The 22,884-nt window shown below is 37.5% G+C and overlaps 1 protein-coding gene and 1 long non-coding RNA gene across 2 annotated transcripts in view; one reads left to right on the top strand and one right to left on the bottom strand.

Annotated features, from left to right (window-relative positions):
* The first annotated feature begins 343 nt into the window (after positions 1-343).
* LOC126631591 (receptor-like protein EIX2) lies at positions 344-3,209 on the top strand. The gene is made up of 3 exons (XM_050301715.1): positions 344-767; positions 1,666-2,893; positions 2,991-3,209. Exons 1-2 carry the CDS (start codon positions 488-490, stop codon positions 2,871-2,873), a joined length of 1,488 nt encoding a protein of 495 aa, XP_050157672.1. The 5' UTR covers positions 344-487; the 3' UTR covers positions 2,874-2,893; positions 2,991-3,209.
* Positions 3,210-3,814: 605 nt separating this feature from the next.
* Positions 3,815-22,884, bottom strand: part of LOC126631968 (uncharacterized) — a 36,944-nt gene continuing 17,874 nt past the window's right edge. The window contains exons 3-8 of the long non-coding RNA XR_007626522.1: positions 6,848-6,989; positions 5,771-6,128; positions 5,064-5,141; positions 4,816-4,918; positions 4,604-4,688; positions 3,815-4,374 (exon numbers count right to left, since the gene is read on the bottom strand). This is a non-coding gene — a long non-coding RNA (uncharacterized LOC126631968). The remainder of the gene's footprint in view (positions 4,375-4,603; positions 4,689-4,815; positions 4,919-5,063; positions 5,142-5,770; positions 6,129-6,847; positions 6,990-22,884) is intronic.

The raw sequence follows: 22,884 nt of genomic DNA, 5'->3' as shown, positions 1-22,884 counted from the left end.
CTTGTGGGACCTAATTATGTGCCACATCAGTACATAACATAATTTTTTACGAAATCTTAACGGAATGACCACATTGATTTGCAACATCCATTTTTAGGAACTACATTGATCGATTTTGAATTTCAAGGACCATCTTGATGAGATGGATCAATTTCAAGGACCATTTACGATAAAAATCATTCATTGAATACTTAAACTCTTAATATGTAATTTAGGATTGATTGTTATTTGTGAAACTTGAAATCGGATTATTTTTCCCAAATCTCTAAAAAAATTATTCATTTCTGTCCAATTTTTAAGTTAAATAAAAAATAAAAAAATTTCGCCATATTTTGACTTTTCAAAACTGGACTTGTATTTATATCAGAGGGGTGCTGTGTGCTGCATTTATGCATGTTTTGTGGTGCTAGCTTCATATCTTTATTACAACACTTGGGTGATTAGTTGTGTGTTCTGCCTCTTGATCTTGATTGTTATTGTTTTTAAGATGGGGGGAATTATGGTGCTTTTTCTATTAATCATCACCCTACATGTGAACCTTGGCCACGGCGATGCTAACATGACGATGAGGTGCACAGACAAGGAAAGGGAAGCTCTCCTTGCATTCAAGCAAGGCCTCATCATGGACGAGCACAGCCAAGTATTATTCTCTTCGTGGGGAACAGAAGCCGCAAAACAAGATTGTTGCCGATGGGAAGGAGTCTCATGTGACAACCAAACTGGCAATGTTGTTCAGCTTGATCTCGGAGACCATGATTATTTGCAAGGTACGATGATTAGTCCTAAACTGATTGAGTTGAAGCATTTGAAATATTTGAACCTTTCGTGGATTTACTTTGGTGGGAGCCAAGTTCCATATTTCATTGGTTCTCTAACCAATTTGAGATATCTCGATCTTTCTTTTTGTTCTTTGGGTGGAAAATTTCCAATTCAGGTTGGAAACCTTACCAACTTGCAGCACCTTGATCTCAGCTATAATGACTTCAGCGGTAATGTAGAAAATCTCAATTGGCTCCCTCGTCTTTCTTCGTTGACATATTTGGACTTGAGTCGTAACAATCTCAGTAATGTTTTTTATTGGCCAGAAGCAGTTAATAAACTCCCCAAACTAACAACCTTGACATTACAGAACTGTATTCTTCCTTCTCCTCCAGTTCGTTCCACTCTTTCAAACATAAATTCTTCTAAATCTCTTTCTAGCATTCATCTTTCCTTTAACCGTCTCTCAACTTCTTCAATATTTCTGTGGATGTCCAACTACAGTACTCTCCAAATTAACGGCATTAGATTTATCCTCCAACTCACTAGTTTTAAACTTCCTGTCTAATTGGACTCCTCCTTTTCAACTGGACTATATAAGTTTGGGGTCTTGCAAGATGGGTCCGTATTTTCCGAAATGGCTTCAAACTCAGAACAAGTATTCATCCCTCAATATTTCTAATGCTGGAATTGTGGATATCCTTCCAAGCTGGTTTTGGGGTACGACTCGTAACGCGAGATCTATCGATCTTTCCCATAACCAAATTGGAGAAATGTTTACAAATTTGACAGTGAATTTTGTAATTTACCCTGAAGTGCATTTGCGTTCGAACCAAATTGAAGGTCGAATTCCCGCAACTCTATCGCATGCGTCATATTTGGATCTCTCTAATAATAACATTTCAGGATCGATTTCTTTCTTGTGTGTCAGTGCAGCTACGCATTTAAGTTTTCTTAATCTCTCATACAACTATCTCTCTGGAGAACTTCCAAAATGCTTGACACATTTGGGCAATCTCGTCATGCTTGATTTGAGTTCCAATGCTCTTTCGGGAAAAATTCCTTCGACGATGGGCTCCTTGTTTGGGATCCAAACATTGAAATTAAGAAGCAATGAGTTTGTGGGAGAGTTGCCTTTATCCTTGAAGAATTGCACAAGTTTAATGGTTCTTGATCTTGCCGATAACCAGTTGACGGGATCAATACCTAAATGGTTGGGGGCTAGCTTTCAGAAATTGGTTATACTAATGCTTTCCTCTAACCACTTCAATGGAAGCTTGCCCCCGCAACTATGCGATCTAATATACATTCAAATTTTGGATGTCTCTGTAAACAACATCTCTGGAGTTATACCGAATTGCCTAAAAAAGTTGACTACTCTAGCTCAGAAAGGAAATTCGAGTCTAACCGTCGAACATTCTTACACGAGAAATGATCAACATACATTATGGTGGGGTACTTATGAGGATGATGAAATCTTCATATGGAAAGGAAGCTTGCAGTTTTACAGGAATATTTTGGGGCTTGTGAGAAGTATTGATCTCTCAAGCAATCGATTGACTGGGGAAATTCCGAGCGAAATCAGTTATCTTGTTGGGTTGGTTTCTTTAAACCTCTCTAGAAACCAACTTACAGGTCAAATTACTCCAGACATTGGAAAATTGGAGTCCTTGGATTCACTTGATTTGTCAAGAAATCATATAGACGGAAGAATTCCAACAAGCCTTGCTCGGATAAGTCGTCTTAGTGTCTTGGACTTGTCGCACAACAACTTGATTGGAAAGATTCCAACTGGCACCCAGCTCCAAAGTTTTGATCCATCTTTTTATGATGGAAATCCACAGCTCTGTGGACCTCCACTTAAAAAGCCGTGTGATATCGAAGAAACGGGTCCAGATCAAGTTAGTAACGAAGAAGACAAGGATGGTCAGCTTATACGCTACGGATTTTACATCAGCATGGTGCTCGGGTTTTTTGTTGGATTTTGGGGAGTTTGTGGAAGTCTGGTATTCATCAGGGAATGGAGGTACACATACTTCAAGTTCTTGAATTCGCTGAATGATTGGCTTTATGTGAGGGTAGTGTTGATCAAGCGGAAATTAACGGATGCTTAATGGATAAGCTGTAATGTGCGGTATGTAATCTCTCTCTCATCGATTCATCACGATTAATTTGGTATTTATGATCAATTGTCTTCTTCGAACTTACCGGTGCTTGTTTATTGTCATCAGTAGGTCCAGGCATCTTCTTCACTTCAGTTCAACTGCGTGGCTTCCATATCTGCATAAGCTGTCAAGTGTTAGATGCTGCTTAATTCCAGTTATAACGAGATTGCATAAATGTACTAGGAATATGTTTTCCTTGGTAAATGATTTGATACCGTGCCTTGTTTGTAAGAACTTTTATTCATTGCAACTGTTTTTTTCTATGAATATTGTTAAGAAAGATAATATTGTAAATTGATTTTTAGTTAATTGCTTTTCTATTTAGTTTGTAACTTGGAAATTTTGCCCGCGCATTGCTGCGGCGGGATTAGAATCGTATGAAAGAATATGTTTGTAAGATATAAAAGATTGTGTTACATAAGATATTACTATTTGCATTGAAAACGTTTGGTGCACTTGCAAAAAAAAAGATTAGATCGATACATTCCACAAAAGACTACAAAATTTTGGAGTATTTACATGCAAAAAAGATTAGGAAATATTGATTCATTTACATTGACAAAAGAGTTTACTGAAGGACGTTTTTCACTGTGGGTGCATGTTAATTGGCCTCATTAAGATTATATATGAGATCCATGATATGAGATTTAATTCCACTGCGAGAGAGAATTGGAGAAGCAAGGTTATGGTTTTTGGTTGAGAGAAACCAACATAAATTAAAGAAGCACAAGGGAAATAAGACTGTCGACAAGGTACCTTAAACTAGGTACCTTGTTTAAGGATTTGCGATAACAAATGCAGAGAAAGCAGCAATTAAGGATTTACTTTTTTTATTTATTTCAGTTTTGTTTTTTTTTTATTGGTCATGCAAGTGGAGTTACTAGGTTCAGATACTCTTAAGGTACCTTAAACTACCAATCTCGTTTCTTCCCATCAAGAATTAGAAGATATGATGTAACAATCATATTCTGACCAGAAATCTAAATGCCAAATAAAATTTCATACGAAGCTGTGTTTAGTAATTTAATTTAACAGGTCAGAAAAAGAACATCCTATTGAAGGGCAAATTCGGATATCGGTATGGACATGAAAGTAACTATTATCAAAGCTCTACTCAGAATTTCCCACACAAGTATCGTAATAAGAACCTAAAATATAGATCTACAAACAATTGTGTGAAGATTTTAAGCAGTCAAACTATGCTCTCTGAGTAAAGTTGGGAATAGAATGCTGCTTAATAAGAGAAACATAGGAGAGAGAACCAACCTCAGTTTCTTCCTGAAGAGGAGTCAAAGAAGCAACTAATGACTTTGGATTTGGTAGCTCTGGGGTTCAGATTGTAAACGTCATGAAGCCAAGTGTGCCAACTCAGTACCATCATCATTAGAAAGCTGTCCTTCCAAGAATCTGTCAGCATCTGAAGATTCCTGTCTCATATCAGGTCTAGGGCCTGGCACAAAACGATCAACCAACAGATGAATAAATTTACGTACTTGTGTTTACATATCCTAAGAAGGATAAATCCTCACACAGAGTTCATAACAATTGAAAGTAAACTACATTTTATCGTAGGTAAAAGAGTAACCATTAGATCTTTAGAAGAGTTTCCATAATTAATCTTTTCCTACAAATGGTTTTTTCTTTATTTTTGTTCAGTTCTCCACTTGGACATCACTTACATGGCTAAAGGGGATATGCTTTCCGCTGAGAAGATCAATCAAGAGAGTCCAAAGCTATATACTGCACTTTCTGGTTTTACTCTCCCTGCAAGACAAGGGATGTGAGGTGTATAATTGCTGAACTGCATGCTTAAAGGATGTATGTCAAGTAAATCATAAATTTGAATGAGTTATTTGGAGCAAAAACGCCGCTTTTTCCACAATCTACCTACCAGTCCTAATATGTTCAGGAGTAAATACCAGATTTGTACTATAACTCTTCCCATCCCCACTATTTTTCATCAGGCCAAAGGTGGATATTCTGGGATTGCCATCCTGAAAATTTATAATAAATAAAATAATAGAATACAATCAGAATATACTTTGGAAAGGATATCAAACAGATGGAGTCAAAATATAGCTATCTCATCGAATAAAATTCGGTAAGCATTAAGGACGTGATAAAGCGCATGCCCTTTACTTGTGCAGTATTCTAGAGCCAGTGCAAGATGTAACACAACCCTTAATCGCATTACCCATTTCATAGGTTGCACATCCCCTGACAATTCAAGAAGGTAATAAAGTTATATTCCACAGAACATTAGCATGGTACTCATTAGCGGAAACATCCATGCAACTAACCAGATAATTAGCAAAATTCAAGAAGATGTATAACTGAAACAAGACCACTCAGTTGTCAACGTGAACAGATGCTATAAACAAAAGAGAATATTAACAAAAGTTTCTAAAAGGGGAAGAGGCAGTAACACCCCTCAACCGTTGTCTCAATGTAGATCCTCACACCAACATCTCTTAAGTAATATCTGGAGATGATGGAATTCATGGTGAAGAAGTGATAAATTATACCAGAAGAAGGACATTTATATTTTGAAGTTCTAACATAATGTGGCCCTCATTTATTAAATAACGATCAAATAGCATTTGACAAACTAATTACTATTTTTTTCATCAGAAATAACTACACCAGGAATCCTACATGCTTTCTGTACACAATTACAAGCTTCTGAACGACATCCTCCCTACCAATGTTTTTACAACTTTCAATTTTTTCTTTCCAGTTTGTCAAAGAAATTAATATACTCAATTCATTTGACGCACAAGAAATCAAATCAAGTAAAAGAATTCAAATACTATATATACTGTTGGAAAATGAGCAAAATCTAATACCATGGAAATTATGAAGCTTTGGCCTAATGATCGTTGCCAGTATATGCTTAGAGCCAAACCGAGAGGTGGCAAACTTGGCACCTGGTCGATCGGCCTGGATTTTTCACTTCTGTCCAGCTGCTTTGCTCCTTTTGGATTCAAGCATAGTACCCTCCTTAACTGCAGCTTGAGATTCACTGTCCATTCCACGGGCCAAAAGGGCAGCAGCTTGAAGATAAGATGCAAAGTGCCAAACTGGGGAAACTACTTGTGCTTGCATTGCATCGTTTAGAGCTTCCTGAGGCTTGTCACTCATGAGATAAGACAGACTACGCAGGGGAAAAATTGTTGGAGAAACAAATGACCCAACACAAATGAACTGCAAGCCAAATAAAACTGTCAGCAACAAAAACAAATGCAAATAAAACAGCAATTAAGGATTCACTATGTTTTTTTTGGTTTTGTTCTTTTTATTGGTCATGCAAGTAGAGTTACTAGGTTCACGTACTCTAAGGTACCTCAAACTACCAATTTTTGCAAAAAAAACGTCATTCCTAACTGATTACAAATGCTCCTCTCTACATTCAGGGAAGAAAAAAGAAAGTGCTCAATAATCTACACAGCATAGCAGTCCAAGAGCATTCCTAAATCACATTTTCTCCAGCTTTTTACAATAGCAACTTTGACTTCGTCATAAACAATCAAATCTAAATGATTGAAAGATCGCTTTGGGTGTCTTGAGCAATCAAATACCAAAACATTTGTAATTACTGAGTGGTAACTACACAAGCAGAGAAAACTACTCAAAATCTCACCCACATTATCATTTTGCTAAAAAGACATGAACAAAATCGATGAAAAGCGAAAACAAAATATACCAAACTAGTCCAGTTACACAACCCACATTCATTCTACGACTAACAATTGTAAATCCAAGCCGAAATGGAAAGACCCCAAAATTTGTGAGCTTAAATTGCACACCTGAGAAATTAAATTGTGAACCCAAAGATTAATTTTTCATTTTCTCGCTACCCTTTTGGTAACAAGATCAAAGTTCGATTTCTGAAGATGAAAATGCGGCAAGAAAAAGGAACTTACGGGGTCGAAAGCGTTGGGCTCGAGCCGTAATCAGCCGTCAAGAGGAAATAGGCAGCAGCGACAGGCCGCCATGGTCGTCCTCCTCACCAGCCTTTCGGTTTTTGAGTTAATCGTGTGATGCTTTGGCTTTCGCTTGGATTCTCTGTTAAGAAAAAGGAAACAGGAAACTGGAAACAAAATGGGGGTTTTTTTTTTTAACTAGATGAAAATATAAAATTAAAAAAAAAAAAAAAAAAAAAAGGAGAAGTCAGAGAAAAATGTTTAAAAAAAAATAGAGATGTTAGTTATGGTTACTTGTGAGTGAGGTTTGTTCGAAATTACATTATGCTCTTTTAATTGAATTGTTTGTTTACTCTCTTTTAATTAATAATTAACTTTTCCGTACGCATGAGATGTATTTTTGCATCACGTGCACTACGCACTCCTAAAAGTATATTGTGGTAGCTGTTTTCTTTCTCATACAGATTTTTACTTTGTTCATCTACGTGAAATATATTATGATTTGATATATATATATATATATATATATATTTTTTTTAAATATAAAATACGAAATTTATTAAACTGACTGTATTCAACACCAATTGCACAGTTAAATAACAAGGGCAAACCTCTTATTAATTAAAGTACAAACAACTATTGAATTAATCTCCCATCTCCTTCCGCATTGCTTGACATTTATTCTATCTTAAGATCTCACCTGCTATCAAATCAAAAAGTTGATTTGATGAGAAACGAACCTCTGCATAAGAAAAAGGTCATGAGAAGTCTTGCATTGTCATCCCGAAAAAACCAACCGAATCAATTTTAGAGATACTTGCAAGCTTTCAGCCAGAAACAGGACAATATTATAAGGAATGGGAATTACCTACAGCAAGCGTTAAATTGAATGCCAACGCCTCTTGGTCATATTTTCATCTTAACACTATATGGAAAGCGTACAACAAAATATAATTGAAAAAGTTCAAACCAATCATGAACTCAAATGGTTCCTGAAGCTTTTTCCTGATTTCCAAGCCCCTTGGCCTGACAAATTCACAATTTGCATTCTATGTACTTCTTCTGCAGCAGCATAATGCATTACAATTAGAAAATACAATACCAATATCCGTGAGATCAAATTCATTTTAAGTCATGGAAAAGGAAAACAATTAAAACCTTAATTATGCTTTTTTAATCATCAACATGAATTTACCCAAAACTTGTTAGAAAAAATATGCCACAGGTCACCAAATAGGTGGGTAAGGGTAGTATTTTTTTTTAATTCATCTATATAGCGAAAGTAATATACCGATGAGATGAGGCCATGATAAATATCATGTTGGGTTGCCACATCAAAATGTTACATAGTTTTTACCTGGAAGATAACAATTATATCAAATGGCTCTTCAAACACGTTGTATTTTGTGCTAAAAGAAATTAGTCAAGCATTTAAAGAAAATCTCCCTTTTTGCGTTGCTTCACTTTGCTCTTTAATGTATTTTCAAAGTTAGTCATAAAAAAAAATAAAAATGTATTTAATACGGACCAATGACGAGAGCACATCGACGATAAAAGTTGTAAGGTGTGTTTGAAAGTGATGTACAAGGTAGCCAAGTGCTTTGGCTTAAAAATGGTGCTAGTTGACTTTGAGGAAACTCTACATTGCATCAACCTATCAATTGCTCATTTTATCAACCAATTTGTATAAATTGGTGCTTGTTGTAAAGGTGAATGGATGGCTGGCCAATAACCCATTCATTTTCTTTTACTATGCTGCTTGTGACTTGCTTCTATATAAGCAAGCCTTATGAAACACAACAAAGATAGATAGATAAGAGGAGTTTACGGGAAAGGAAGAGAGGAAGGAAGGAAGAGGAAGAGAGAGAAGGAAGAGGAAGAGAGAGAATAGAGGAAGATAAGAGGAGATAATAGAGAGAGTTATCTTTGTACTCCTATTATTCTAAATTATAATGAAAGCACCACTGCTGCCCCGAGGACGTACTCCAGTCACACTGACTGTAGAGGAACCTCGTAAATTTTGTGTCTTGTTTCATTTATTCCACTGCACCCACAGTCGATTTTACAACACGTTATCAGCACGAAAAGCTCTCATGTCGGTGGAAAGCACTACTTACCTCTCACATCTATCGGCTGGAATCTCACAGATAAGAAAATCTTTTCATTTCATTCTCATATCTCTAAATGACTAATTTTCTTAAAGTAAATATACATGTGGTTATATAAGTATTGTCATTATTATTGGCAGAAAATCCGACGATCATATGAGCTTTGAAACTTCAACTTCCAGTGCTCATACAGAAACCATTCCTTCATAAAAGTTGTTCCTTATCCTCTCTCCCATAACATACCAAAATTCCAGAACCATCCAACGGTTAAATCATTCCATATCTTAGAAATAATACTACAGACTCAAAATCCGCAGAAAATTTGGCAGCCATGTAAATAGCCACTGAACTCCAACTTCCTGACATCCGATTGAAATACTTTCTTCTTGAAAGTTGTTTGTCCGCCTAGTACCTAGAACATATCCAAATTTCAGAAATTGTCAACGGTGCGATCGTCGTAGATGACTGAAACTTCAACTCAGCTTCCATTTCCGCAGAAAACTGGACAGCCATCTTATGAGTACCAAACCTTCATTTTCAGAAGCTCAGCTCGAAACTGTTTCTTCACGAAAGTTGTTTGGTATCTTCTTATCCATATCATACTAAATTTTGAGTTAAATCTAACGGTTTGATCTTCTTATAAGTGGCAGACAAAGAAAAGTGTGATTATTTTGGGTAGTTGGAAAGAAAGAAAAATATACATATATAAATTGAAAAAGGGAGCAAATGGATGGTGTGTCGGTTGGACTATTTAAAGAAAACAAAAAGGTTTTGGAAGTGAGTTGCACCATTCTGAAAAAATAAAATAAAAAATAAATAAAAAAATTGGAAAGGTGGATTTTTGGTGCATGATGTTGTCACAAAAGGAGAAAAGAACAAATATTATTGGATGGTACACGGCACCATGTGAATGAATAAGAAACGAAAATATATATTTATTTATGTCAATGGTGTTGGCTTAAAACACTTTCACAAGCTCTATTTATTTAAAGCAATTTATTTACAGTGGGTAGCATTATTACCCTTTGCTTTAAAGCTTTGATATTTATGTGCATGGTGTTGGTTTAAAGCCCATGTCACAAGCTTTATTTACTTTAAAGCAATTTATTTACCATGGACGGTTTTACCGCCTACTGCTTTAAGTTTTGATTTATGTGAATGGTGCTGAATTAAAGCCCTTGTCACAAGCTTTATTTACTTAAATGCAATTTATTTACTATGGTTGGAATTACCGCCTAGTGCTTTAATTTATTTATTGTACTTATCTTTTGTTACTATGAGTATATACAGGACCGAAGTTCCTTGATCAGATCAGAACCTGCAGTTTCTTGATCCTCATCATATAAAATGATTGGACCCGAAGTTCCATCATACAAAAGGATCTGGCATGAAGTCCCTTGATCCTGAAGATCATGACATGAAGTTCCTAGATGAGTACCGTAAGTTTGAAGTGCCGCAGTGCCTTAACTTAATTGTAATAAAAGCCATAAGAGTCTTAGTTTACAGACTATTAAATAAGGACCAGAAGTTCCTTATGTCCATACTCAAAATGGTTTAGCAGAAGCCTTTATTAAGCGAATGAAATTGATTTCCCGCGCTCTGCTCATGAAAACGAAATTGCCAATTTTCTACATGAGGACATGTAAACTTTACATGATGCATTATTAATTCGGTTGAGACATGTTACCGACCATCAATACTTCTCAGTACAACTCGGGTTTGGAACCAACCAAACATTATACATTTACGAGTTTTTGGTTGTGTTGTCTATGTGCCTGTAAGACTGCCACAACGTACTGAAATGAGGCATCATTGCAGATTAGGTATTGATGTTGAACACCATCTATCATTCAATATTTGGAATTCTTGATTGGGGATATGTTTACCGCATGGTTTGCGGACTGTCATTTTGATAAGACAATTTTCCTGCCATTAGGGGGAGAAAATAATATTGTTCCAGAAGAACGATGAGAAAATATCATTCCAAAAGAATGATGAGAAAAGACTGTTCCAGAAGAACGAAGAGAATTTGTCTTATTTTGATTCACGAAGCAATCAATAAGAAAATGAAATATGAATAATTGAATGATGCAACGAAAGTGATGAAATCATATATACTTACTGCAAATGTGCCTACAAGAATTGATGTCTCTGTTGGATAAAATAATGAGACAGTAAATGATTTATCTGTTGCACGCCTGAAGCGTGGCAGATTTTTAGACTCAAAAGGTTCAGTTATTCGAAAGAAGAATAATATGGCACTACTGAACTATTGCATTCCCGAAGCATAACTGTTGCATGCCAGAAGCATGACAGTCGCCGCGTGGATACACGTCCCAGATAGGACAATCCACAGACATGGGAATATTGATGTCTCATGCATGAAGCATGATTGACGTATAGGTTCTAAATGACTCAACTCTTGGAAGTGGAGATTAAAATCCAAGCTCTATAACGCTCAAGAAGAGGTTATGATCCGCATTCTCTAAACTATGACTATCCTGGAAGAGATAGTGTAATGCCCTTGAAGAGGCAATGGATATCCAAAGAAATGAAAAGCTTTTATGCATGCGCATGCACATGAGAATATGGGATCACGGATTGATGATAACCAATGGTAATTTTGGTTTTTACAAGTAGCTACTAAATTCATCAATGAGCTGTGTTAATATTGAGTCACGTTCTTTTGTTCGTCGACAAAAGGAAAATTATTGGCCAAAATGGAGAAAGGCAATTCCATTACAATTTTGTAAGAACGTGGGCAAATGAACCTATATATATTTGAATACAATACAAATAGCCAAAAGATGTTGAATCAAGGAGATTATGTATGGCATTTGTAATATAGTGTAATACACTTACATGATATGACACAAGGTTGTAAACGAGTTCATATGAATGGAGAATTATATACGAAGGGTTGTGAGTCGCCCACATTATATCTCCATAAGTAAATCCCTCAAGTATACATGGGAGCAAATTGCTCTGTATAAATTCCAAAGGAAAATGTGTCATGAAGTGTAGAAAACCCTTGAAGGATTCAAATTGCTTGAAGTAAGCCTCTGAAGGGTAAAACATAAAATATGTACTCAATACCAATGGATGATATAAATTGCCTTAGTGAGTACTATCATTATGATATTGTTGCAACATACTAAAATCTCTTGCAAGAGTCAATGACATTAAATTATAACTCTTGAAGAGTTGATGATATTAAATTGGGACTCCTGAAGAGTCTAGAAAAATTATAAAGTGTTGAAGGAATTATTGTCTCGAGCTGCAGATCGAACAATCTACCAACACGAATCTTATCCATGATATTTATGATATTAAAAGAATCATATGGATTGAAGATTATGAGTTGAATACTCATATGATGAAGACACTAAGAATAATCATTTATCTTCGTGAGGGTAAAGATAAATTAATATTTGGTCCAGAAGTACCACATCTTAGTGAAGTATATGCTTTATTGTATTTGGCACAATACATTGAATGAAATAAAGCTTATTTATTAATATCTCCAAGAAATTACAGATATATACATACACATGAGTTAAAATAAACAAACAGGATGAAGCCTTCACAAAGGTTGCTCATGTGCAGCCTCAGTACTCGGAAGTACCCCAGAAGGGGGAGGCACTGGAGATTGATCATGTGGCACCCCAGTACTTAGCAAAACACCAGAAGGGGAAGGCATCAGTTGCTTTCGGAATCTAGCAACGAACCTCTGGTGATCACTTTGAATCCAACTTTCGGATTCCTGCAGTTGGACGAGCTTTCTTTTCATGCTCGTAGAGTAACTATTTGCAAGCACATGTAACACCCTATTCTCGTGCTTGAGCCCTCTGATCTCTTGTTTAAGACTTGCCACCTCCGCCATCAATGATTCAACTTGGCGAGTTTGAGCAAGTAGGCGTTGGCCCATATTGGACACAGAGCCAGCACACTGAACACTGAGAGCCAAGGAGTCTTGAATGGCCGACTCTTCAGACCGTTCTGAAAGGATCTTGTTATCCCTTGGAGTGAGAAGATTCCTAGCTACCACAGTAGCGGTTATGTTATTCTTCATCACAGAGTCCCCAACCGTAAGAGGACCATTAGAAGATAAGAAGGACGGGCGCCATATATTATCCTGACGCTGCTCGTCTGTATCACTCATAAGACTCAAATCTAAGCAAATGTTAGATGGGCAAGTCATTTTTCAGAAATGATGAAGGAAAAACAGAGGTCAAATAAAATTTCAGAAGTGCAAGAAGGTGGAAATTTCTCAGGCAGCAACTTTCTGAGCATACTCTTGAACGCAATTGATGTCTCTATAAAAGAAGAGGCAACAGAGCCGCTTGTTCAAAGATCGAAGCGACACGGCTCTCCGAATTTCAAAAAGCCAGATTTTCCTGAATAAAGTTCGTTGGCATTTTTCAGACGTAATCCCAGCTTTTCAGATGTCGCGTGCAATTTTGTCAAAGATCTCTGACAAAGTTGAAAACACGTAAATCTTACTGTTCTATTTACACCACAGTTGCTGACAAGAGTAAAAGCACAGCACCACCACTTGCTATTGAGAAATCTCTATATATGTCGACCTCTGTTCTCCATAACAAGGCAGACCTGCAACACTGCAAGAATACCTAACTCTTCCTCATCTCCGAGAATGCATCTTCAACATAGCATCTCGAAATACTCAATTTTTTTCCTCTCCGAGAATACCTCTTCAAACATGTCACACCAGAGCAAGATTATCACATATCTTCAGGGACCAGAGCAAGATTATCTCATATCATGCAATCTCCCTGTCCTTTCCTTTGTCCTTGTTCTTACCTGCAAAGACAAGGATAAAGAAAGCAGTATGTCGGAACCTCCACTCAAACTCCAGGTAAGGAACCGACTGCCTGGAACCTTTCCTGATTGCTTACCTAGTATTGCTCTCGAGTAGTCATCTTCAACGGTTGGAGCTGGGTCTTCAGTCACCAAGAAGTGATGAGCCATCCAAATGCAAGGGTTTGCATTCCACTTCTGCACCAGGGGACAAATCCTACAAGAGAAGATGCCACATATGCATGGGGGAAAAACAGTGAAAATACTACTTAAGCAAAAGGAGCAAGTAAGGAAAGTGAAAATGATGCATTGAAGCATGTGGAGACAAGTGCAATGAACATATGCTGATTCATCCCCAACTAAGCCGAAGATCACTTGTCACGTGCAGCTCCTCATGGTCCAATTTCATTCAAGATCAAGCTTCGAAGGTCCTTAAAGAAATTACAAGTCCGATTCAAGATCAAGTGTCCACCACACTTGAATCAAATCTGCTCCAGATCAAATGAGTAAATTCAGACATTTGGATGCAAGTCTAGCAGAAAGTCCTACAACCCAGTTCAAGAAAAAGCCTGTGGAAAGTTAACAACAAGTAAATCAACTCTTTCAGCAACTCTTCTTACTAAGAGACTAAAGCAGAACGATCAACGATCAACCTAAATGATTTGAAATCAGGGGGAGATACTCATCAGGGGGAGCATTCAAAACAGATCAAGATTTTAACGAGTCAATAGAAGACTTGTGGCCATCCAAGGGGGAGTGTTGTAAAGGTGAATGGATGGCTGGCCAATAACCCATTCATTTTCTTTTACTATGCTGCTTGTGACTTGCTTCTATATAAGCAAGCCTTATGAAACACAACAAAGATAGATAGATAAGAGGAGTTTACGGGAAAGGAAGAGAGGAAGGAAGGAAGAGGAAGAGAGAGAAGGAAGAGGAAGAGAGAGAATAGAGGAAGATAAGAGGAGATAATAGAGAGAGTTATCTTTGTACTCCTATTATTCTAAATTATAATGAAAGCACCACTGCTGCCCCGAGGACGTACTCCAGTCACACTGACTGTAGAGGAACCTCGTAAATTTTGTGTCTTGTTTCATTTATTCCACTGCACCCACAGTCGATTTTACAACAGTGCTAAGCTCTTCTGAAGTAAATGGATTGTAAAATCATGAATTGTAATTGAGCTCTTTTATTGTCCTTAAAATTATGAATTTAAGGAAACAGAAAGGATAGTGTCACATCCCAGTCCAAGGCCCCACCACATCCCTGGTGCGACTTCACCATAGCACGATATTGTCTGTTTTGAGCCCCGACCACGCCCTCACGGTTTTGTTTTTGGGAACTCACACGAGAACTTCCTGGTGGGTCACCCATCCTGGGATTGCTCTCATGCGAACTCGCTTAACTTCGGAGTTCCTACGTAACCCAAAGCCAATGATCTCTCAAAAGGCCTCGTGCTAGGTAGAGATACGAATATACATATAAGGCTTATAGGATCCTCACCCCTGGGCAATGTGGGATCTTACAATTGATGGGTGACCCACTGGGAAGTTCTTGTGTGAGTTCCCAAAAAAAAACCGTAAGGGCATGGTCGGGGCCCAAAGCGGACAATATCGTGCTACGGTGGAGTTGAGCCCGGGATGTGGTGAGGGCCCGAGCCGGGATGTGCCAAAATGTTTGTTAGCAATGATTGAGATATTTAATGTTTTCGGTTTCAAAATTATAATATTTGAACTTTTTTTTTTTAATCTTTTGAACAATCGTATTATCTACACTAAAGGAGAGGGGTGGATTTATCCTCACTATGGGTTATCAATAATATAGTTCAAACTAACCTTTGGTGAAAATCAAACATAAAACTTCTATTTACAAATGAAGAATACTACTAGGCCGTAGTACTAAGTAGCATTGTCAAAAGATGAGAAACGGAATAGTTGGACCCTGGGCAAAAGACAAATGGGCTAGGAATAAAGAGCCCAAGTTAAAGGGGCATGCTGCTCACGTGTGAAAGCAAAAGCAGAGGAGGATCCTTCGCTCCTTGCAATTGACGCATAAAAAATAGGAGGACATCGCCAAATAGGAATTCAGTGGGATTATTCCATGTCCTAATTTCTCTAGTGGGATTTGAAAACAATTTTGTTATAAAAAGGGTTAGTTTTCAATCTTTAGAATTCTCTGTTTAATTTCGTTTATGGAGAACTATTCTCTCTAGCTAAGGCTAAGGGGAAAATCTATACTACGATTATGTAATTTATTATTATTTCGATTCTATTTCGAAGTTTCAATGTTAGTTTTACATTGTGGATGTTCAGTGGAATTACTGATTTATTCTATTTTCAAAGTGATGATTCATAGCTTCAATCATGTTTTTCCTATGGTTTTGTTTCACATTCATACTTTTAGTGAATTGAATAAATTAGTAGATTGTTATGATTTCTACAGTAAAATTTCTTAATATTTTGTTGCCATAGGTACAAATTGTTTTGGTATTGTTTATACTAGCCTCTTGTGTGACAACCCGTTCCTAATTTGACAATTTTATTAATTTTAAATGAGGAAATTGACAAAAATGCCCCTAAAGGCAAGGACATTGACTTTCGTTGACCAACATATTGTGAGGCGTATGAAACATTCTTTAGTGTATCTTCGTAGTACTCATCATTACAAATGTGTAGGCGTAAGTGGAATCGAAATCGAAGCTACGGTTAAAATGTTACAAAACATCGAATACCTAGGACAAATTGGTAATTTCATGTTTAGAGAGATTTTGTATTGATTTGTTAGACACGTGGGGCCCACACCCCACTCAAGCCCTATCCCGTATCCTCACCCTCCAGAGATCTCGGTCTCTCTCTCCCATTATTTTTATTAATTTCAAACTCTCTCTTTCACACATTAAGACTCTATCCCTTTCTCTTTCTCTCATTTCACTCATCCTTTCTCCTTCATTCCTCTGTGCTACAGAGACCGGTAAAACACGACCACTCTGGCGAGATCCTTTGTCACGGAGCTACCACCGCCGATGGCTACAACTTGTCTCCCATCACCGAACCACCATCACTTGACTATTCCGGCGAGTTAAACCATCGGACCACCACTGTGCCTTGTCAATTCCTATCTCTGTAAGCTCAAATCATAAGCATCAACCTAGACGTGGAGCTCAACACTGCAGAGGAACTTTGCCACTGTTCATCATCTATTTCATGGAACTCCGACAAGATTTCTCGATTTTCCGACTTGGGTAAGTTATGTTTTTCTTTCCATTGGACCTTAGTGATGTTCTGTTTTGCTTAAAACCTTGAGACTGTGTCTTGGTAGTGTTTCGGTGCAGTTACACCTCCGGGAAATTTTCCCCAGAAATTTTGGAAGCTTGGAACCATGGTCGTTAGGCCACTTTCAGAGAATTTTTCCAGCCAACTCCGACCGTATCTCGGCCCCACTCCGGTATAGATCTATTCCCTGCATTTCCTACTTCATTTAGGTTTTTTGAATCATCAATTTTGGTTGAGATTTAAGCTCGTTTGGAGCTCTGGAAGTCGGCCGGTTCAACCTGCAAAACGCAGGTCCTTGTGAAAAAGGTGAGTATGTTTATACTTGCAGATGCGTGGAGGAAGCCACTGCTAGTGGCGCGTGTAGGAACCCTGAGGTCCCTCCGTAGGTTTCTCGACATGCCGAACCCGATCGTGTGTTAATCTCTTAATTAGTATTCAAATTTAGTGCATATAAGTCCCTTTCTTAAGAGGGATCTATTTTGATAAGAAACAAGACCTTACAATTGTTGCGTTCTTCGTTTTCTTGATTGTAAAGTCTCTATACCATGTCACATATATTAATAAGATGCTTAGGTAATTGTAGAGGAAGTGATGCATGCATTCTTTTGGCAATCCTTTCCTAGAACCTATAGTGATCCTGATATGAGTCTTAACTCTGCCTTGGTCATAGCTCAACATGGAAACATTATGGAATATCTTCTTTAAGCGTTTCTAGGCTCTAGCCTCCTCCTTTTTAGCAGACTTATCTAATATATAACAAAACATATTCTACTAGAGCTCAAATCAAACAATGAAAGGGAAAATCAAAATTCACCATGTTTTGTACCATACTTGACCAATCCTAAAACTACCGAGCACCGGTCAACGTTATACCATCAAGGACCCAGAAGAGTTTCCCTCCAACCCGGAGGCCAATCACAGCGCGACACGTGTCGACATCAGAAGCCAATCATAGCACGACACGTGTCAACATCGAAAGCCAACCACAACACGACACATGTCAATGTCAAAACAAAGCTAGAAACTCTCTTCTATAAAAGGAGATCATTCTCCCACAATATTTCCTAATGTCATTTGTACTAAATCATTCACTAGTACTCACTAAAGGAGAGCTTGAACCTATGTACTTGTGTAAACCCTTCACAATTAATGAGAACTCCTCTACTCTGTAGACGTAGCCAATCTGGGTGAACCACGTACATCTTTTGTTTGCTTCCCTGTCCCTATCCATTTACATACTTATCCACATTAGTGACCGGAGCAATCTAGCGAAGGTCACAAACTTAACACTTTCTGCTGTACCAAAGTCCTCACTGATTTTGTGCATCAACATTTAGCGCCGTTTGTGGGAATTTTGATGTTGGGGAAGAATAGAAACAGAGAGCGATGAGATCAAAAGAAATGTCGAGGTGAAGACCTGAGACGAGGGAGAGCTGGTTGTACCACCGCAGACGGTAAAACTTGCCGGATCAACCAGGAATCGACTTGTTGATTAGCCACTGGTTTCTTGGGCCATAGATCTTGACCAGATTCTGTAACGCTTCGTCTTTCTTGGGGCTCCATGGACCCTTTATCCGATCCACCACCTTCTTTATGGAAGCCATGTGGTTTTGCTGGGAAATTATGGTTCTGAGTTGCAATGGGATCTTAGAGCGAGTTGACTAGAAAGAGAGGAGGAAAGAGATGTGTTGGTGTAGTGATAAAACATGAGTGAAATGGGGTTTGGTTCTTGGGTTTCTACAAATTCACGGTGGATATTGTGGTGAGGTTTCACGGTGGTGAGATGAAAAAATGAAAGAGAACCGACATAGTTTTTCGTGTCGTTTCCCACAGACGGTGTCAAATGTTGATGCACAAAATCCAGAGGATCTTGGACCAACGTAAATTCGGCCATGAATCACACAAACGCTCAAGAACACAAAGATGTATCATGGTTCACCCCAATGTTTGGGCTACGTCCACACTGATGTTGATTATGTATGTATGTATGGATTACAATAGATCGGCAATGGAGCTCTTTATAAATGCAGCCCTTGCCATTTTACTCTCTGTTTGGCTGAGAAGGTATTACCCTCTATATTGTAAGGGATGAATGTGAGGCTCTCTGGATGTGAAGCCGAATGTGAGGGATGAATGTGAGGCTTTCTGGATGTGAGGCCGAATGTGTCCTTAATGAGGGTGAGGGAGAGTCTTTTTTATAGAATAAGGGCTCTCTCCCTTTTTACATTTGTCATGGGCTTAGGGATGAGGCCCAAAGACGAGGCCCAATATATAGTACCAACAGGAGTCCCCCAAGTCTTCAGTTAAGAGAGTCTTTTGGCTGGAGACTTCAAATCCAATCCATGTACGGGCTGAAGTGGCTAGATGTCTTGAACCAGTACTCAACACAAGGCAATGCTCAACATAAAGCAATACTCGGCTAGAGGTATCACACGTTACGAGATTGCTCGGCTGGAGGTGATGCTCGTTGCGAAACTGCTCGACTAGAGGCTATACTCGCGACAAGACGGATGCTCGTTGCGAAACCGCTTGTCGGGTTCGCATATTAGGTTCTTTTAATCAGCAACAATGTTGATCAGTGGATCTAGTTGCTCAATAATTCCTGACAATAAATGACAATATAAGTATGACCGTATAATGAATAAATCAAATTGACAAAATTTGTCAAGGCAAAATATTGTACCATGTGCCTTCTATAAATAAATAATTTATTCAGTCATGTGATAAATCACATGTTGTATAAGTGACATAGTTTAATGACAGTCACAATATTCTAGGCCAATAAATATTGTATAATAAAGTTTTACCCTACCACTTTAGATAATGAAGTCAGGAATGATTAAAGTTGCAATAATAAAATATTAATTAATAAAATAATTGTAAGGAAGATTGCAGATAAGCAATCGCTGTAAAGCATGTGCATACTGTAAAAGAATATGCACATTGTAAGGCAAACGCTGTCATTTTCAGTGATGATGTGATGATGTGATTTCTTTTAAGCATGACAGACAATATCAAAAGAGGATAATAATAGGATTATTATAAGAAAATGATCTTATCAAAATAATAATAAAGTAATAAAATAATAAACAAAAAGAATCTTATCTGGTTCCCGTGACCTTTTCAGAAAATGGGCAGGGAACATGCACTCCCCAACTTTCATCCTTTTTCAGAAGTTGGTGGAGGTCTGTGGTGTCAATCTGTGCCTACTGAATGTTTTACTTTTTCCTTTCTCTTTATTTTTCTTTCTTTTGGCAGATGGTAGGCAGTAATTATATAATTAATAATAGAAAACTTATCTTTTGCCTGTTTTCCACTGCTTCCTTCAATGTAAGAATAATATCTAGCAGTACCGGTAAAGCTGATGTGAATATTCGGTAAAGCTAAGCCCTTTGTTGGGAAGGGGGACTCATACTACATGGTTTGTATTGCGCTTGACCAAGCTTGAAACTACAAGTAAGCTTCAAGTCAAATTGATACATTACCTTGTGCATCTCCCCCGGTTAAAGATAGCACCCTTGGATGGAGGAAAAGTATTTCCAGAGAAGATACCACATCTACCTATGAGACAGATAAGGCAAGTGAAGACGATACCACACTTTGGTACTTAAAAGTTTCGTGATTACTCAGCGGCTTGGATCTTGCAAGTCCCCAACCGAGAAGCTTCCCTCACTCGGGAACCTATGGGAGCACTGTTTGTACCATACTTGACCAATCCCGAAACTACCGAGCACCAGTCAACTTTATACTGTCAAGGACCCAGAAGAGTTTCCCTCCAACCCAGAGGCCAATCACAGCGCGACACCTGTCGACATCAGAAGCCAATCATAGCGTGACACGTGTCAACATCGGAAGCCAATCATAACACGACACGTGTCAATGTCAGAACAAAGCTAGAAACTCTCTTCTATAAAAGGAGATCATTCTCCCACAATATTTCCTAATGTCATTTGTACTAAATCATTCACTAGTACTCACTAAATGAGAGCTTGAACCTATGTACTTGTGTAAACCCTTCACAATTAATGAGAACTCCTTTACTCCGTGGACGTAGCCAATCTGGGTGAATCACGTACATCTTGTGTTTGCTTCCATGTCCCTATCTATTTACATACTTATCCACACTAGTGACCGGAGCAATCTAGCAAATGTCACAAACTTAACACTTTCTGTTGTAATAAAGTCATCACTGATTTTGTGCATCAACACACCAGAAATAAAAAATAAAAACTTAATTAATTAAGAGGTATGGAGGAAAGGTTTTAGTCATTTAAAGTCGGGTTAAATTAACAATGTTATATAGTGATACTAATTTGATGCTTGCTTGCCCTACAATCAACTCAGTGTTTAAGGATTATGTATGTTTCCCACTTCCCAGGTCTAATTCGATCGCATGCATGTAACAATAGTTAAATTTGGGGACTGGACAATTAACTAATCATAATTCATTTATTGTGTGTAATTACCTCCATAAGTGTGGTTACAAGTTGAGCCTTTTCTTTGTTTTTTTTTTTCGTTGAAGCTTTCCAGTGCTTTGTACTCTTTTTCCTGTTTGTTGACAAATAAGATCATGTTTATTTTTCTTCTAAATTTCGAGTATATATACATAAAATGTTAGTGGAGTCGATGCATGCTCGAATGACAAACCTCACACGGAGTCACTCACATAAAGTCTGAAAATCTAATAAACTCTAATATGATTTTCTGTTTGAGTGATGAATGAGGAGTGTGAGTGCAAATTCTAGGTTATGGGGAAGCATTAGTATTTGGAGGCACGAATTCCTTTCTACCATTATTTCAAATGTTCTCTAACTTATAGGCATTAATAATCTGTTTAACTACATGATTCCCCATGTACCTAATTTTCCACTGCTGTTATTTATAAGTGGGGTAGAGATTTTAAAAATTAGCTTTAGACCTACTATAATTAACAACTCATGCACAAATTATTTAATTAAGCACCAAATTTTTGTCCTATATGTCTTAGTAGGACAACCAATGTGGTTTACACATCACATATAAAGTGGAAAGGAGAATGCCAACGGGTAGGTTGGAGAGCACGGTCATTTTCTGTATAAGTTTTCTGTCACCAAATATAGGTTGGAGAGCATGATCATTTTCTGTTTGCACATCACAAAGTTTGTTTTGAGTACTTCTCACGCCATTGAGGCACAAATGTTCTTCCTTCATCAGTTAATTTTCTTTATTTCAAAATTGAACAAAATTTAATTTTCCTTTGTATCCAAATGTATTAAAGTAATTGTGATTGAAGTTTGTTTATGTCTGCTTTCCAAGATTTATTTTTTGAATACTAGATGTCTTACTCCGTTTACAAGTGCTTTTTAGTTAACTGAAAGAATGCTTTTCATTCTTCGGTTTTCAGGACTTCATTTACTGTTTACAAGTCAACCCCACAATACCAAAGTACAAGAGAAGCGAAGATTTGAGGTAATTTTTGCTCTAACTTCTTTGGATTTTATATTCTGGGTTAATTATCAACTAGTTTCTGTTACTAGATTTATTATTGTAATTGGGTACCACTGCTGCCACCTGCCACTTGAGTTTTCACATCCTAATGGCACAAAATGGTAATTTTAAATTCTAGGTTATGGGTAAGCATTAGTATTTGGAGGCACAAATTCTTTTCAGCCGCTAAACCAAGTCCAAAATACTTTTTTCACATAGCTTAAATTAATCTAAAATATCATTAAACCAAAAAAACTTGGTTCTCTTTATGTCATTGTTTCTTGTGTAGTTTTCTAGAAATGAGGTTGAAAGGTTGCACCACTTCTTTACACCACATATATGCACATCCTTATAATCTTTAGACTAAATAAAGCAA

This window comes from Malus sylvestris, chromosome 1 (assembly GCF_916048215.2).
Source record: "Malus sylvestris chromosome 1, drMalSylv7.2, whole genome shotgun sequence".
Taxonomy (NCBI): domain Eukaryota; kingdom Viridiplantae; phylum Streptophyta; class Magnoliopsida; order Rosales; family Rosaceae; genus Malus; species Malus sylvestris.
Note: the sequence above shows the minus strand (reverse complement) of the source record. Positions and strands in the feature narration are given on the sequence as shown.